The sequence below is a fragment of the Anguilla anguilla genome, chromosome 1, assembly GCF_013347855.1.
Source record: "Anguilla anguilla isolate fAngAng1 chromosome 1, fAngAng1.pri, whole genome shotgun sequence".
NCBI classification, from domain to species: domain Eukaryota; kingdom Metazoa; phylum Chordata; class Actinopteri; order Anguilliformes; family Anguillidae; genus Anguilla; species Anguilla anguilla.
Genome location: NC_049201.1, coordinates 21,644,228 through 21,662,597, shown reverse-complemented (window position 1 = coordinate 21,662,597; position 18,370 = coordinate 21,644,228). Strand labels below are relative to the sequence as shown.

At 43.6% G+C, this 18,370-nt stretch overlaps 2 protein-coding genes and 1 long non-coding RNA gene across 6 annotated transcripts; 2 read left to right on the top strand and 1 right to left on the bottom strand.

The window, feature by feature from the left end:
* Positions 1-29: 29 nt before the first annotated feature.
* On the bottom strand, positions 30-12,318 carry mis18bp1 (MIS18 binding protein 1). Of its 2 annotated transcripts, none has more exons than XM_035415378.1 (16): positions 11,045-12,318; positions 10,770-10,937; positions 8,805-9,157; positions 8,307-8,374; positions 8,056-8,177; positions 7,876-7,966; positions 7,331-7,407; positions 6,956-7,122; positions 6,286-6,367; positions 4,437-5,988; positions 3,479-3,648; positions 3,063-3,202; positions 2,445-2,590; positions 1,254-1,341; positions 933-987; positions 30-672 (listed from the first exon to the last, which is right to left on the bottom strand). In XM_035415378.1, the coding sequence occupies exons 1-16, from the start codon at positions 11,889-11,891 to the stop codon at positions 563-565; spliced, it is 4,236 nt and encodes a 1,411-aa protein (XP_035271269.1). In that variant the 5' UTR covers positions 11,892-12,318; the 3' UTR covers positions 30-562. The 2 variants fall into 2 exon arrangements, with proteins under 2 accessions (XP_035271269.1, XP_035271259.1); XM_035415368.1 differs by having other exon boundaries at positions 8,307-8,380; positions 11,045-12,317.
* LOC118226111 lies at positions 132-3,319 on the top strand. Its single transcript, XR_004764963.1, has 2 exons — positions 132-211; positions 3,084-3,319. It is a non-coding gene; the product is annotated as an uncharacterized LOC118226111 (long non-coding RNA).
* On the top strand, positions 12,268-17,816 carry im:7136021. 3 transcript variants are annotated; one of them, XM_035415415.1, is made up of 4 exons: positions 12,268-12,848; positions 14,163-14,375; positions 16,361-16,577; positions 17,468-17,816. In XM_035415415.1, the coding sequence occupies exons 1-4, from the start codon at positions 12,839-12,841 to the stop codon at positions 17,673-17,675; spliced, it is 648 nt and encodes a 215-aa protein (XP_035271306.1). In that variant the 5' UTR covers positions 12,268-12,838; the 3' UTR covers positions 17,676-17,816. The 3 variants fall into 3 exon arrangements, with proteins under 3 accessions (XP_035271306.1, XP_035271297.1, XP_035271316.1); XM_035415406.1 differs by having other exon boundaries at positions 12,268-13,518; XM_035415425.1 differs by having other exon boundaries at positions 12,271-13,022.
* Positions 17,817-18,370: the final 554 nt, after the last annotated feature.

Here is an 18,370-nt window from a genome sequence, read left to right as displayed (position 1 = left end):
TGGACAAGAACTGAACAGTCCCCCAAGTATTAAAATGCCTGTCAATTTATTTAAACTCGTTAAAGAGCGGCTTCGTTTCACTTACCACTAATTTGTAATGCAAACTTTTCATAGAAAACACGTTGAAACAAAAAGACTGACTCCAAAAGACGACTACAAGGGTTCTACAAAGACATGTAACGTTACACATTGACTGAGGGAATGCACAATGGTGAGTCAGAAAATCAAGTGGACAATATACTTTTTATATTTACAGACATAATTGGCGCACGTGTTTCATCTTTTACAGAAATGCACTGCCATACATTTGAAATCAAATAGGATACATCCAAGATAAGAAAATATGGGGCACTTTTGCAACTGTTAAATTATAAAACAAGACATTAGCAATACACTTTAGGAAACATTTCAAGAAAAATGTTAGGCACCCATTTTCCACATTTAAAATTCCACGTTTTCATTTTTACTTGTTGGAACAATATTTTCATCTCATATTAAAAATAATCACTGAAAGTTCCGCTCCCCCAAAAATGTCCAGATTTGAAGATCCAGATTCTGTGATTCAGTCATCATCCATAAAATAATAATCCTCTACTCCACTTTCATCTGAGGGAGGTGGAAGGGGTTCCTTGTCGGAGAACATTTTCCAGACAACAAAAGATTCATTTTCAGCTGAAAGTAAAAAAGACATTAAGCACATTTAACAAAACTGCTGAAACAAAGTGCTGAACAAAATATAGGCATATGAAGTACATGTATACAAACAGACACAGGACACAAAAAAGACAAGCTGAACAACATAAATATTTATAGGCTGTGTCACCTGAGACGGCAATTGAATCCTTTATTTCACCTCCCCAAGGACATTTAATTATAAACCAACAAGTCTAAAAGCAAGACTGAAGTGAAAGAGAACACGTGGGAAAACTTACCATCAGGTCTCCTCTTTGTAGATTTTATGGATGACATGGGGCTATCCTTCAGTTTCTGGAGGGTTAAAAAAAAATAGATTTTGTGTTCCGCAGTGGTTTCTTCCAACTTTCCATTTCATTCATGGCGTGGTAATTCTTAAACTGCTTTTTGATGGAGTAACTGGCTAATAAAGCAGCAGCATCTCTATGCACATGAAACCAATTCCCATTGCAGTTCCTTAACTATCACAGCGCTAACAGCCTTAATCACCCTTATAATATGGCGCTAAAAGCATTTATTAGTTTAAATAAAAATGATCAAAATGAACAGGATGGACCAACCTGAAGGCAGCTGTCCTGTCCACGGACATTGGCTTGTCCTTTACCCATTTTCTTCTGCAGCTGGTATACATACTTGTCGTTGTTGTTTCTTAAAAACAAAAATAAAGTTGCGTCATTCAAAATTGTACATCTTCCCAAGAGGATGGCGTCCATGTAAAATTTAGTACTGTAAAAACAATGTCTGCTATTCACATTTTTTACACTTTTACTATAACCTACAATAGAGATTGTTGGTCTGACTTCTTTGACAGACACTCAACCATAGATTTAAAATTCAATTAATTTTTACATTACAAATTTATGTTGTCTCAGCTCAGTAGGGAGTACCATGTAAATCAAATTATTTCCACATTCAGACCATGGCGTCTGTGTATGTTGTGCACAGTCCACTGCACAACACCTGTTCAGCACAGCTGGAAGATTGTGAAGTGAAAATAAACAGACTATGACTATGCTTTTCAGACATGCACAGAAGTGTGAGGCACCTGATTTTACGGGATATTGTAGTGATGGCAGTTCCAATTGGGATTTGCCTATTTTATAAGGAACACATTTTTTTTTCTTAAGCAATTTTGCATCTCCAATCCCACCTGAATTTGGAATGTCTAATTCCAATGATGTACGAGCAGGCTCATATATGGCCCCTGTTGCCAGAATGGGAGAGTGTAGGCAATCTGCGGTTATCCTCCAAAAACTGCACGCCTGCCAACCAACTGCTTCTTTTCACACTGCAGCTGCACGCTGTGCACGCACAGGGTAGGGGCGGAGGAGACCCAATATACACATGAGCAGAGAGAGCCAGCCCCGGGTGCCCGGACGGCCAGCAGCAGTAGCTCAAGCAATGGACAACGCTATATCCTTACTGACTGTACCAAGCCCATTGCCAAGTGACATGATGCCAATTATGCCACCCCTGCGGTGCTGCCAGCCACAGTCGGCACTGATCCGAGACCGTGGTGCTCCCACATCTGCCGCAAGCGGCGCTTTTAAGGAGTAAGCCAGCCAGCAGCAAGCAATATATTTCTAAATCATGGATTAAAAAACCTGAGATAAAAATGAATTGCCTTTAAAAGTGCCAATAACCTTAAATGGGCAATGCAAAAAATGGATTAATCAACAGTTCATTGCACTCAAAACCTCCAAAGGACAGGCACTTGAGCTGAGCCTGTTTAAGGATATTAGGATCTTTACCTGTTGACAGAGCCCAACATGCCAGGGCTGATGTGAAGACAATGGGGGGTCTGCACTGAAGGGAATGCACTGGAACTAGGCGTTTGGGGGTTCTGCTGCAAGTGCTGGAACACATTCTCTTCCCCATTCGTAGACAAGGTGGGCAGCTGTTTCACAAGGGAGGTGATGGAGTCAGTACAAAATCTGCAATGTATGGAGACTCAATCTGCGCACACACATGGTGTACCAACACATGGACATTTACACACTGCCCAGCTCTTTTAATGGTCACGACACCCCCAAGTGAACACATTATGCTCGAACAAAATGAAAGGAGCTCTTGCTAACACAAACTGCACCTTTCCTTTGGCCTACTATTTTTTATTTTGCCAATAATTTGTCCATTTATAATTTACAAATTAGAAGGATAAGATTAGAAGGGAGCTTTGTTTAGATTTCGCCTCTTGGTCCATTTACTCATATTCTTCCACAGAACAATTATATTTACGAGATCCTGGCAATGGTCAGTTGTGTATTATGTAATGATATGCTCCTGGAGCAGGCAACAAGTTATGAATACTGCAAGACTATGGGAGAAGCTGTGCCAACCTGTATTCTACTATAGACAGCATCACCCACCTTCACACGTTTGTTTTGCAGAGGAGAGGAGGAGAAGATATCGTCATGGTCATCTTTGGGCATGTGGTCCAGGAAATTCCTCATTTGTTGCTTCCGCTTCAGAGTGCCTGCCTTTGCCGTTATCTGCGGTGACTCCTTAACTACAAGCCAGGGAAACGGGCAGCTTTCAACCCTCACGCAATGGCTCTGGTCATAACTTTAACTCAATTAGAAATTAATTAAATAAAATGTACCAAGTACTTAGGCAAATCTTAAAACTGTTGCAAGGTCTCAAAAATTATTTTCCAGTTTGAACTTTGGGGTTACAAAATGTTACAGTTGAGATTAATTTGTTGGATTAGATTGGGAGGGGCCACAAAGCCAAACTGTTCTGAGTCAAACTGAGTCATTTCCTCTAACCGGCTGGAATGACATACCAGGCTCCTCCTTTTCGTGGCGAGTGTTTTTCTTCCTGGCCTTGGCTCGGAGCAGCACACTCTGCTGTTGGGTGTACTGCTCCTGGCACTCCTCGGCTGAGCGCGTGCCCACCGCCATCGCCACGTTTATCCAGAAGCCGCTCTTGTGCTTGGGGAATGAGGACACAGCCCTGACGCACAAACAGAGTCAGAAGATACTGGCATTTAAAACAGAAGTGTACTGTACACACACACACACATCTAATATAGGTCATGCATTTAATGACATGCTACTGAATCACTTCAAAGGCACCTAGGGTTTTTTTTTTTGCTTTCATCAAGATTTAACCTTACAATTACCATCTGATATGCACTCATTTACTTTCAGGGAAAAGGTAAAAGCGGTATTTAAACCATAAGCCTAGGGACAGGTTGGGTGCACAAACGAATGCCAGTTGGATAGCTGTAAGGCTGACCAGGTAAATGCTTGGTGTTTATCAATCACTACCTTTGTGTTCATTTTTTGATGCAGGAACAGTGTTAAAATTCTGACAATGAAATGTGCTTCTAACAAGGTTTCTCTGCCCCAATTACCCAACATCGCTGTCTGTTCAATTAACTTACAGGAGATGTAATTTTCCGCAATTAACTTTTAATTGGAGACAATCAGCCTTTCTGACACCTTGAACGGAGTGCAAAATGAAACCTTGCCGATAAAGCTTAATGTAACATCTGTGAACATTCTAATTTGAGCCAAGTATTCAATCATTGAGCACCATTCAATTTAACACCTTTAATTCTTTCTGCTGAGCGGGTTGTCCCTCCACATCCTTAATCATGCTAGCGTGCTTCAAGTTGCACTTTCCCTAAATAACGCATTGGCTCATACATCCACACACACCCGTGCAGTGATATACTCCCATATTGCACTTTGGGACCACTTTTTGGGTATTTCTGGTTGTAACGTTAAAAGGCTTACGTGTGCAGCTTTTCCAGTTCGCTTTCCGTCCAGTCATCTTCATCCTCTGCCAGCTCTTCCTTCTTGGAGCTTCTGCCGCCCTCTTTATTCTTCCCCTTCGTATTGTTTTTTTCTTGCCGTTTCTTCACAGGGGAAGGCTTGGAAGACACGTCCTTTTTCAATTGGGGGACATTGAGTTTTTTCCTTGACAGGCTGAACCCACGGTCCTCAGGGGATGGCGCAAAGTCGGACAGTTCGCTCTCCGACTCGCTCGAGACGTAACGACGCTGCTTAGCGCACTCCGACGGCTGTCCGTTTTCGCCGGCGTCTGGCGCATGCTGGGGGTTCAGCGTTTTCTTTCCCGCCCTTTTGCCCGTGCACGAGAGGACGTCTTCTGAGGCCTTTTGATCTCCGTCTTTGACCACCTGCCCGACTTTCCGCAGCGGCCGCTTGGTTCTGCTTCCCGAATCGGGTGTGCTTTCCCCGTCGCTCCCAGTGCTGATCAGTACTTCCTGCTGCGCCCGGTTGCCCTTAGACAGCGGAGTGGTGGGCCCGCAACTCGCAGTGCTGGCTTTCCCCGGTCCCTGCTTTCTCCCTCCTGCCTTAGGCAGACTGAAAAGCTTTGGGGGGTCAGAGAAGCTTGAGCTGTTGTCAGGCTCCTGAGTGGGTTCCGGCTCCCGGCTGGGTCTCCCCCCGCGGTCGATTCGGGCACTGTCCAGCGAGGAGCTGATGACGCGGACGCTCCGCTGACTCCGAGAAGAAGACCTCAAGAGCCTGGGGGGGTCGCTAAACGCGTCGCTCTCCGTGTCCAGCCCAGAAGCCCTGCGGCCCAGCGCCAAGCGGTTGGTCCGGCTCTTTCCTGGCCGTCGAGAATTGGGCTTTGAGGCATGGCCCTCGTCGCTCCCAGTCCCTTCCGAATGCCTCGACGAAACCCTTCCTTTCGCGTTTTTTTTCTGGTCGTCCTGAGAGGAATCCGTAGTTCTGCTGCTCCGGGACTTGGTCCGAGGTCTCAGGACGCGCTTGGCGACGGACGTCGGAGGCAGCCCCCTCTGGCCGTCACTCTCGGATTCGGAGTGCTTCGCCGATTGGCGCGTTTTTTCCACGTCGCGGTGGGTGGGAACGACCCTGTTTGAGCTCGCCTCCCTGACCGACCCCTTATTGGGTCGGGTGTACTGCTTCAGCTTCCTCAGTGGCGCAGGTGCCTCCTCGTCCTTGCTCCAGGTGGCCCTTGAGCCCTCATCTGCAACACACGATTCGTCCGGCCCGACTGACTGACCAGTGGGACTTTCCGCTCGGGCCGCTTTGTCACTGTCAGCCGAGTCGCTGGTCTTAGAGCTTCTGCGATATCTCAGGTTGTTCTCAGAGCACCTCTGGTGCAATTCAGTAGACGTTCTAAGCGGTGTCAGGTCCACTGCGTACTGCCGATTTAACGCGCCCTGGTTTAACAGCCCTTCCGTGCCCGAGACCTTATCTTCAGGCAACTGCTTCTGAGACGAGCGCAGCTTTCTGCTGCCGCCTGGCGTGTCACTGTCTGACATGTCTGGTTTTGTCCTCTCAGTTCCCCTGTAGTGCACTACAAACAGAACACAACTCAGGAATCCCCATGGCTTTCTTAGCATTGGTAGGCCTATGTATAGTCTAACTGTTTTAAGGAAATGCACATACAAACAACAAATACCGTTGACCTGATAAATAAAAGATAAATACAGCCAAGATGAAACCAAGTCTACTACAATATACACATTTCTGTGCAAGAATTTCCTGATGTAATTTACGTCTAACGTCTGGGAGTGTCAGTGACATAAAGCTATTAACATTAAGTTATGTTCATAAGCACTTCTTGGTGATAACTCAAATAATGCATACATACCCTTATAATTCGCCGAGGATGCCTTCAATGATGTCTTTGTTGTCCTTTGAGATGATTCAATGAGTACAATTTTACCGTTGCCCTGTGTAATTAAAAAAATGTAAGTCTCAAGCCTTTCCCCAAAGAAGTAGAAACACTACTAGGAACACAACTGCGCCAATACAAATTTAGGGCAGATTCATTAATGTATAATCTAGTTTCAAAACAATAAAGAATATGAATCAAGTGCATTACAGTAACACTAAGGTGATGAATTTTTAAAAAATCATACTGATTACTAATTGACATTTGGGACCTTTTTATTAGTGAACTTAAAAACTATAAACATGCAAAATGATAGGAAAAATGATTAAGGACAAAAAACACTGCAATGCCATTGTAAGGCGTGGTTATATTTTTCAAAACGCTATTAACTGACTGCATGTGGACCACATTTAATGATCACACATTACTGTTGACAATGACCAGAATTGGCCCCTTAAACCACAAGCAAGTGGTTAGTCAAAAGTCAAAGGCAAGTCCCTAATAGACACAAATGAACGAGAAAATTATAAATCTCGAAGACACCGCATATCGTGCAGCGGATAAAAAAACGGTATGTATTAAACAATATAATGCAGTGCCAATATAACATAGAATGGGAGTGCCTCCTGAGCAGGAAACCACTCACCCTATGAGTGTTGGGAGTAGACTGGTAGTCCTCATGGATGGTGATGTTCATGTCTGAATCCAAGATAACCCTTCCCCCTTTCCAGTACTCCAGGGGCGCCTTGATGAGTCTCCCACTACGGGAAAGCTTTGCGCTGCTCTCTAGGAGATTGGCCTTAGGACCGGAGGCTACATAATCAGAAAAAACATCACAATGTACTACCCACATCTAGCTTGGCATACCCCCCATGCTAAAGTAGAAATAAGGTAATTGTAGAGAGCATTGTTTCATGTGCAAGATACTGACATTGTAAACTACAAGTTTGGTATCATTACAACTTTAGGCAATAGGCTTTAAATACGGAACCCGGCAGGTTAAAAACCTAAGAGTACTCACGGATCTTTGCTTTGGGAGTTTTGGAGGACTGCTCCTTTGCTCTCACCTGAGTCTCTCTCTTAGATGAAGTGGATTGCCTGAAAATGAAAGGACGTAATAAAAACTGATTAAAGTTTGCAAATCAACAGAACCTTACATTTTTCATGTGAACCGATTTGAAAATAGCCTGGAAGACCAAACTTAGTGACCGTTCACTTTATGGGTTTTAAAGAATATATTTCATTTAAATTTGTGTGTATATTTTCGACTGGCCGAGACATTGTGTGCGATAAATATTTCGGTTATTTAGAGAAGTTCCTGCCAACCTTTGCCCAGTGCCTTACAATGGTAGGTATACATTATTTGGGGGTTCATAAGATACACTTATCCAATGCAGCATGAACATTCAGAAAGGCTTGAAAATGAACCACCCATTTGCCATCTACATACACACACCCATGCTGTAAAGATAACATATACCATGAAACAACACCAAAATTAAGCACAATTACAATGGTAAAAGTAAAACCGCTCTTTTATACTTGGGATTAAAAGTGGTTGCCTACCTTTTCAACGTGGACAAATAATTCAACAAGTAAGACTTCCACTTTTCTGGAAAGCCGTGGAGAAACTTCTTCAGAAACCATCCGGGAAACACTGGCAAAGAAGGCCAACACTAATGTCAATGAGGGTGTGTGAGCGAAGACATGGGCTGATGCGTGGGTTGAATCTATTGGCCTGCTTACCTGAGTTGGGGTCAGGGGCCATCTTGCCGACCAAGATGTAGATGCTGCCTGAGACTGTCTTCAGGACGTTGCTCGAAAGCCGCTCAGCAATTAGGTTGCTGTGCCAGGGCACCTTGTCGTCCCTATTGTAAGCCACAGAATATAAGTATATGATGTAATCAAGATGAAAACGCTCTCACAATATGCTCCTGCTGAGCCCAGAGACATCAGTCCAAACAATCAATCGAACTGAATTCTTGAGTTATACTCACGTGCGAAACCCGTCAACAAACAGCCTTGAATTCTGGGACTTAAGCTGCCATTCCATCAAATGAATTCCCTTTGCCTGTGGGAAAAAAACCGCAACTTTTAGGTTTGCAATTTAAAGCTCAGGGTGTATGCTTCTACGTGTTAATTTAGCCTAGGCAAGACACTTAAAAATGCAACAATTCGACATCAGCATAATTTGAAAGACAAACCATTTAACCGGATAACTATTATACACTCAAGTCATCCCATACACGACAGAACATTTGATAGAAAAATTAACCTGAAGGCTTTTCAGGTGTGCCATGTTCAATAATGCTATTTATTGTTTTTTTGTCAGTTAACATACCAAAAAAACTTTTTTTCCCCCAAAATGGAGCCCTATGCTCATTATGAGAATTTCAGGCATTGACCCTATGAACACAAGCATTTTTAAAATCAAAATCTGTACATGACAGGACCCAATTGCAGTTACAGTTAGTTACATACAAGGAGGGCATTACCATCGGGCCCTGCTCCTGGTCTGAAGTCTTTAATTCGGCCTCCTCCCTGTCCTGAAACAAGATTGCCCTCTTCTTGGGGATGGCGATGCGGGGAGAGTTCTGGAGCAGGGTGTCGTTGGCAAGGTCAGGAAGGGGCTCCGGCTCAGGGAGGGGTCTTTGAGGGACATGGGTGCATCGCCTGTCCACGGGCTCTTCGTGGCCCGTGGTGGAGCTGGCCTCTACTGGGCTGGTAACCACGGTGCCAGCGTTGCTGGACACGCCCGTATTAGAGTCGACGTCCCGGGAAAACTCGTCGTCCGCCTCATCCCCGCTCATCGGCAATGTTCTCGGTCTGCCGGATCTGTAAAAGAGTCCTACAGGAAGGGGGGTAATGTAAAAGTGTCCTTTCATCAATATCTGCGATGACTCAATACCTGGAGATCCTGGTGCATGCTGACTTTCATTGCAATTCAGTCAATACAGGAAATTAACTGGAAATCAATTCATTAACTGAAAAATCCTCATTTGGCTATTTTTACATTCAGAAATTCAATTTCAGTTTCCTGAATTGATCCAAACCTGGTATGCTGCTCAAACCAATTTCCCTCATTTCACTAGCTCATTTATTTGGTTACAGTATACATTTATATATGCATGAAGGAAGTTTGATTTCATGGAAATATGTCATGAACAGTAGAAATTATTGGGCGAGGCAGAAAAATAAGTGCAGATGATGGATCAAGTGATAAAAAACCCAGTGCCTTTTTTAACTTTTGATTGAAACAGTACTGTGAGCTTTCACAGTCCTATCAGCAATAGCCCCATCAGTAGTTTCACCTGCTGCATATGACTGAGGTCCCTTTTAAACTGTGTTCTCATTGCACCATCCAAGATAGATGATAATGAATAATTCAATATTAATTTGTGATCATAAAGTTGATTTTTTTAGATGGAGCAACTAATATTAAATATTCCAGGAGTCTGTGCAAGTAGAGTTGTTTTAAGAGCTTAATCAATACTCCAAAATCAGCAGATTGCAGCGAGAAAGCACTACATAAATAAACAAATAACACACAATTAAAAAAAAAAAGAATTTATCGTTCTCCATATCTCTTTCTGGTATGGCCAATCAAAATTGTAAATCTTCCCCAAAGCTTCAGTGTTCTCTGCCATTTTGGGAGTATGCATACACTAGCATATAAACTTTCAAAACGAGTGCAGCAAGCCACAGATTCTTTATACTGTGCGATACCTTGATTTAGGTGTGCAATTGCTGCTCCTGGAAATACTGCGCCTGGAAATACTGCAATTGGTGCAAAGCAGATTGTAAGAACCTGTTTGACCATAGAATCCCTATAGGACTATGACTATGGAAATAACCGCCAGTTGAAACCCTCCTTCACAGGAGGTGCTATGGGCTCTTTAAGCATCACTCCACAGCTACAGTCAAGCGCTACATAGTCAGGAGGATTCTATCTGGGCCACACAACACTGCACTAGGAACAAGAGTCCAAACTAGATGCATAAAGTTTTTCAGTTCTGTATACAGACAGCACTTTGAGATGTATTAATAGACTGCACTTTAAAACAAAATTATTATGTACAGCAATATATCCGATCATGGGCCTGTAGTGTGTCAGAGTGGTTACAAAGACACTTTCAGCTTGCCATTTGCATGTTTTCTATCTTATGTATTTATCGAGGACTGAAGCCCACATTGAGATTGACATGTCTTTTCCAGAAAGGACCTGGTCAAAAAACCAGCATTTACAACTAAATGTATGTAAGAACCCACAAGCTGATACTAGAAATGACAATACAGTAAAACAGGGATAACACAATGCTGCTGTTTTAACAAACCTCAACAAAAGTAGTCAATTTGACCAGCTGTAATTACACAGCTGTAAACACTGATACTGTGTATTTCAGTCTCACCTGCCCTGAATATTAATAATAAATATTAAATGTATAGGCTAAGAGACGCACCTCCGGGATTTACATCGGCTGTGCTGGTCACCCGATTGGGCTCCTGCTGTCTCCTCTGCAGTTGCACCCTTTCCTTCATCTGGGCAAATATCTTCGCTGGAGAACAACTCATCACAGAGTTCTTTCTCGTTGTGCCAAGGTCCGACCTCTTGACAGGAATTTCGGGCACTAACAAAAACAAAACAATCCAAGTTTGTTATTTATTTTCCAAACTGAGGTCACGGGTCTCACTGGAAAACAGACAAGTCTATTGCAATATATCTGAAGCAACTTACCGGCAAAAACCTCGTCCTGATAGATCCCATGGGTGGACGATTCTTCTTTTTCAAATCGTATCTCTCCTCCGGCAGACTTAGCACAGCTGGGTGGATGAATTGGCTCTTCGAGTTGGGTGCTGCTGTTTGATTGTTGTGGAGTTCTGCCGAAAAATTTGCAGGGTTCCGGAAGCCGGTTACAAGGTGTGTTTTTTCTCGGTGATGTACCGAGCCGAAGTCTCTGAACTTTACAAGGAGTCCGACTGGGTGAGAGGGTGAGGGCGTCTACTTCAATGGTATCGCGAAAGGCCTGGCTTCCCCTAGCTTCTGCGCCAGGGATGTCATCTTTCCTCCGGGTATAATACAGCACGTCCTGTTCTTGCCTGGCTCTGGGGCAGTGAGCGTCGGTGAACGATTGTCCATCTCCACTCTGTCCTAACGAGTGATTATGCTTCTGCACTTTCGCTTTCATCCGAGCAAAAATTTTCGCAGGCGATTCGAGTTGTTGATCGTGCCCCACAACCAGGGGTGCATATTTCGTCCGCCGGGGTGGAAAAAAGACGGAATCACAGCCCAAGGGAGAGCTGTCTTCGGCAGCAATGCTACTAAGTTCGCATGGCATTCCCTTGTAGCAGTCTGCATGCAGTACAGTGGAGTTCATTGCGTTCATACATCTGCTTGTTGAAACCTTTGCAAAATTACGAGGATTGGAGAAGTCAAAGTGTCGGACCTGGTGTGCCTCGGCAATTTTTAACAAATCCTTAACAGGTGTTATAGCGTTTAGAGGGATCTTGTGTAAAGGTACCGATTTATAAGAATTCGCTCTCTCTGTTTTGGTTGTTAGGTTTTTAGACGGCGAGAGCAACATTTTGACTCCAGCCAATGTTAGCGTTTAGTCTTCTAAGTGTATCGGATGCGACTGAAAGCAGGCTGCTGGTTTTTTACTTCGTCCATTCCAGAATTAAAAAACAAAAAAACAATCTTGCTAGCTTTAATTCTACAAAGAGGCGCACGGTTAGCTAATGACGTCTGATAAGGTACTGCCCACAACTACTACAACAGATAACGCGTAGACGACATTTGTACCAACAATAGTTAACGTTAGTCTAAACACGCATTCGGTCCCTTATCTCATTTTTTTATTTTTTATGTAAATTTTGCCATCAGCATAGTTTAATTTTGCGTGAAATTACGATAACAACCTAACTAGTTATCTATAAATGTAGCGAACAAGTTACGGGACACTCACCGCCGCAATTTGAATTTCGCAAACAAGCAGTTGGATTGGTTGTCGACGCACGATTACGTCACTGCCAGAAGGTCATATACTCTGAGGTCATCACGATGCGACACTTATTTTTCAACTTTTCAAGCGTGGGGGTATTTCTCACATACTGAAGGATTCAGTGCTTTTTAAAGTTGAATAATAATCAAACCATGTGGTGTTTAATGAACCGCTCGATCACTGCGCATATATGACAAGTATACACATAATTTCTAAGATTATGCGAAATGTATTACTGTTAGCAAAACGCTAGCTAATTTGTAATCACCTCAGGTCGTGTTGCTAAAGGAGTCTTAGCTACAGCCTGTACAGGTTTTAATATTTCTAGAGGGGACTGCTGTTGTTAGACTGGGCCTGGAGCAGTAATCTATTTATTTATTACTTAAGCAGGGCATCATGACAGTATGCACATGTGAATAGTTTCCGAGATATTGTGTCGTGGCAAAAGTAAACTGAATGTGCAAAAAGTTGCCATCGGGAAAGCCTTAAACGGGGATGTCCAGGGCAGCATTCCACCTCCCGCAAGAAGTATGGTTTCAGGTATGTCTGTTCCTCTCTGACGAGGAGAAAGGGAACGTTCGTTCGAGCTGCAAGTACTTCAAGAGGTTGATAGACCACCCATCCATGTGGAGGAACAGCTCGGTGGTGCTGAAGAAGACTCGCTCCTATAACAGCGCGTATTGGGCCACATTGCGGCGGAGGAAGATAAGCAAGGTTGTGGTACACAAAGCGGGGACACGGGAATGGGAGCTCATTGCTACTTCGCTCCCATGGCTTCGGGCAATAACTATAGATAAATTCATGGACGTGAAAGCGCTTGGAACCCTACAGCGTTTTAAAAACCTAAACAGACTGGTAATTCGGAGCTTTCAGTGTCCCTCTGGCCTCGCCACTGTATTGACGCCGCTTCGCCAACTCACCCACATTTGCTTGTGCGACCTCCATCGCGCACCTAGGGCAGAACTAATCAGTGCCCTGTCCCAGCTCACCGGCCTGACCTCGCTCTTCTATCACGAAGGCGACAAACCCATCTCCAGTCGGACATTACAGAGCATGCTAGTCTGCTTGCCTAACCTAACGGAACTGTCTCTAAAAATGGGGGCAGTTTATGGCACCCTTCCTGATGACTATTTTCATCTGCCCAAAACACATGGTGATCCAACCGGTGAGGTAGCAGCATTGGATACAGTTCCAAATAAATCAATATCAGGTGTGATTTACTTGATTTATAATGTCACGTGTTTTCTAATTATTAGAACAAAATAGAATGCGTATGTATGGTATTTAACTTCACTTATAGCACATTTCACTGTGGAAGATGGCAGATCTGTCCTGAAACCTATTTTGCACATATAGAGATATTTTATGACAAGATATGGGAAATGGTGCTACTGACAGCTATGGCCTGCATCCGCACTGCTTTTTCTGTCTCTCATCAAGTCCCTTGGCTGGTTGTGCTTGTATTCACAGGTGTTAATGATCAAGCATTTGTGGAGACATTTAACATGGGGACATCTATTAAAAATTCAATACTGTTGTCATATAAAATTATCAGGTTTGAGATGTGTATCTCAAAGTGTAATGATATAGATTTTTTTTGTCTTGTTTTTTCCTGTCTTGTCTAATACAGGACGGAATCCAAGTTTTGGGAGTTAACCACATGGCCTCAGGAACCTGTTTATTGTAGTTTTGATTTGGTTTAAAAGAGGCCACTTGTTTGTATGGCTGCCTGCTCACTGGTCTCTCAGCCACACAAAGATGGGAGCTTCAGTATGATTTAAGATAATTGTTTTTGTTTTTTTTTGTTTTTTTTTAAATAGAGTTCTGTTCTAAAATAATTGATCTGTTTGGTAGGAAGAGAAGATCCAGGTCAAAGTGATCGTGGCTTGACCAGGCTGGAGCTCCTGAACTACATGGATCCAATTCTGTCCCCTGTGGCCTTGGAGCCGCTGTGCCGTCTTCAGAGTCTGACCGTGTGCTACAGAGACCGTGCTGTGGAGCCCAGCAGGTGCAACCTGAGTGTGTGGCTTAGAAAACTCCCCTGTCTGACCGAACTCACAGTGGCACGTACGTACATTATAGTCTTCAGAGTCCAGCCCACTGTCCCGTGAGGCTAGTTTGAAACTTGATAGTTTTGCACAATGTGTATGGTCTGATCCGGAGCTTTTTGTTTTGGGGGGGGGGGGGGGGGGGGGGCGCTATGTGTTAGTCTCTGTGTAGCCCTCCTCCCTCTCCCTTGGTTTTATTTATTTTTTAAATGTTTATTTTTACACTTCCCCCCACTTCTTCCAATTGGGAATGCCGTATTCATCGTCAGTGCTCATTTCCTCAACCTGCACAGCTGGGGATGCACATGATTAACCAACAGGGGTCGCAGCGATAAGAAGCGTGCATCCTGGCTCACTGATACTTTCCCTTCCCTGGGTGACTCTGGTGCCAATTGTGTGCCACTCTGCATGGCTGCTGGCTATAGTCCAGATTTGAACACACACTGTGGTGCCCATCCACACATTAGAACTGAGCTTTAACAGGGTGTATTGCTACAAAATTGACAGAAGTGGCATAGTGTACATAATTATTGTGTGTTCATTTCAAGCAGCCATGCACTCACATCAAGTAATTACATGGATTAACTTTTTTATTTAAAATGGGGACACAGTGTACTTCTGTTTGGAGTGTTTGAAGAATTATAATGTCACTTCAGTGGTGTGACAGATGGTCAGAACGTCAGTGGTCTCCTGGGTAGAGTTCCCACCTGAGCTCTGAAAGTTTTGCGGGTTCAGTTTCCTGGCAGGTCCCACTCAGGAATGGCCAGCATTACAAATACATGTTCTTGAAATGTGTATTTGAATATATGTATTTTAGATGTCATATGGGTTACTTGCCTCTTTTTTTAGTTTATACCTCTGTGAGGGCTGCAAAGCATCCTACGCCTCCATCGTATTTGACTGTAGTTTATCGTAGTGTTGGTGTCCTAGTGCTGGGCTAAAACAAAGACCTGCACCCACACCGGCCCTTTCTGGATAAGATTGGACAACCCTGGGTTACAGCATATGACCATAGCTGACATACACAAATTAACATATGGTATTAACCTGGTATTAACCTAGTTTTTTAGTTGATTGAAGAACCATGAGTACTTATTATGTTTAATACACACATATACGCACATGAGGTGTATTTTTTGCGTAAAAAATCAATTAGATTATTCAAGACAAATTTTAATTGATCAATCGGTGTATCTGAAATTTCTGGTTATCTCAATTTATGACTTTGGTTGCTCTGCCTGACTTTGTTTGCACAAACAAATCTATCAGGTTATTGTTTTGCCACATATCAAATCATGACCGTGAACATTAAATTAAACTTGTGCAAAAAACATGTACAGTGCAGTCTGTAAGTATGTGTGGATAGTGACACAATTTTTGTTGCTTTGACTCTGTGCTCCACCACATTGAATTAGAAATTAAATGATGTGAGGTGAAAATGCAAACAGTCAGCTTTCATTTGAGGGTATTTACATCCATACTGGGAGATCCATGCTGGAATTTCAGCCCTTTTTATACATAGTTTCCCAATTTTATCATAATTTGTTATGGAAAAAAATGCTGTATTCTTACCTGTTGCGCAAAATATATTGGTAAAATTCAGAAGCATTTCAAATGAAACTATAATTCCATAACCATATTGCAGTATGTGGTTATATTTCCTGAGAAAATAGTGTAATGAATTTCTTTATTATGATGTTAGATACATTGATTACACTTTTGGTTAGATTTACTTTTACTTTTTGGTTAGATGACTCTAAGGCCTCCATTTTATTATGAGTCACAGTAAACATGCTTGCTGTTGAATACAGGAGTAAGGACACAGTTACAAAGTGTGTATGTATTAATTGTTCTGAATGGTGCATTCAGAATGAACAGAGGTGAGCTGGGGACTGGGGATGGATAACAGTCCTGTGACTGGCTGGTATCTTGTATATCAGAATTCAGGATGATCTCTTCTTCTTCTTCTTCTTCTTCTTCTTCCGATTACCCTGACGTTTGCAGGCGGGTATCCCCTCGGCGTCTATGTGCGTTCCCTGCCGGCGACCCTCCGGAGCCTCTCCCTGCTCCAGGTGATCATTGGCCCGGGGGACCTGAGCGCCCTAGGAAAGCGGACGCCGGACCTCCAGCGCCTCCACCTGGACCTGTGCAGCTACGGCCGACAGAGCGGCCTGCACGAGCTGCCCGTGCTCTTCCCCAAGCTGAAGACCCTCAAACTGCGGTGAGGCGGACCCGCCCTGGCTTCTGCAGGCCACACCCACCACCATTTTGTGCTCGTTCCATTAAAGATCATTGCTGAGGGAAGCCGGTGCCGCGATGTAGTTAGGGCAAATAGTTTCTTTGGAAGGAAGGTCGCGGGTTTGAACCTGGGTTGGGTCCCTTACCCGACCAAGTTCCTCAGGTCATTGCTGCAAATGACGGTCGAGTCTTGCTCAATTAAAAGCTCGTTAAACATGGGTCAGTAATTAAAGTTGGTAAACTGTATAAGTCACCATGGAAATGAAAAGCTGCCAAATAAATAAGCAACAATATGTATCAATATAAGAACAACGGAGGCAGCGACGCGTGCTGTAGGTTTAAGCTGCCGCAGCATGGTTTCAAGTTTAAATAGCGATGAGCTTTGAAAAAATTGGCTGTAATTTTCAGCTGCTGCGTGTAAGTGGCACTATCATTATCTTCTATCAGTGATTGATTTGGAGTAGATCAACCAGCGGCTGACAAGGCCTTGCAGCAATGCCATTTAAGTGTATTCTGATGCCTCACTTACCCACCTCTGCTTATTATTAGCACAGATGCTATAGTGTTTTCATGCTGCATGTCGCTCCTCTGAGGCTAAATCAGACAGTAATCCCTCCACTCCCAAAATCAAAAACAGATGGTACCCTCAGAACAGACTGTAAACATCAGAGATCTGGCTGGAATATTTGCCGCAGTCCTTTAAATCGGTTTTATTTTTTTCCCCCCTCAGCCAGTCTGAATTGGGACTTTTAATGGTGCCAAGTCCGTGATGGGGAAGACGGAAGTTGAATAGTCAATTGTGCCGTCTGGTTGAGCCGTGTCGTTACACAAAAGCCTGGATAGATTGCGGTATTGACTGATTGGCTCTTTCAGACACTGGAACATGACGGAGGCGGAGTTTGTGGGCCTGGCGCAGCTGCGGCACCTTCAGCAGCTGGTGGTTCTGGATGCGCAGCCCGGTCCCAGTCCTGCCCTCTCGAGCCGCATCCAGAAGCTGCAGATCGAGACGGACTACAGGGTACAGGTGATCCATTCCCTGATACCGAGGGATCCGACAGCCTGCTTCTGCAGCCAATACTAAGCCCTCACTGCACTGCGGGAAGCCATGTGAAAAGTTTATTCTTTTACCAGTCTTATTCTGATTATTTTGTCATTTTTGGTCTAAAATCCTTGCGTGTGCCTTTGTCTTCTTTTTCAATAAAAGTCATCGCTGGTCTTGTTATCTGTGCCTCTCATTAATTCTCCATTTTGTGCAAAGATGACATACTTTTTAAGATTCTGCTCTAATGGATTTTGTGGAACATTATGGAGGCTAGAAGACCAATTATAATGTGCATTCTAAAAGGCCTTTAAAAGGTTATGAGAAACTGCGGCCATAGTGTCAATTAAAATTCAGTATTCCGCGGGTGTCCTTCACCTTCTGGAATAACTTAATTCGCCGCAGAGCAGTTATTCACGGGACGACAACAAGAGGGCAGTAAACACACGTGGAAGCGAGTGACTGCGAGCGCCGCGCATTCAAATGAAGTTCCTTGGAACTATCATCTGCCAGTGCCTTCACAAATATTTCACTTTATTCCCTGAGATTTGCACAAAATTAGTTTTGCTGTATGATGTCCCTATGGATCAGCTGTAAGCACATTAGCGTCTTGAGTTCTGTATTAAAATTATGGCAAGCCGCTGCCGCCAGCTCCCCTCCACTGCTGCTATGGAAATATTCCATAAGAGAATATTCACTTTTATATCACTGTGCAGGCAAAACAGAATCATTCTGAA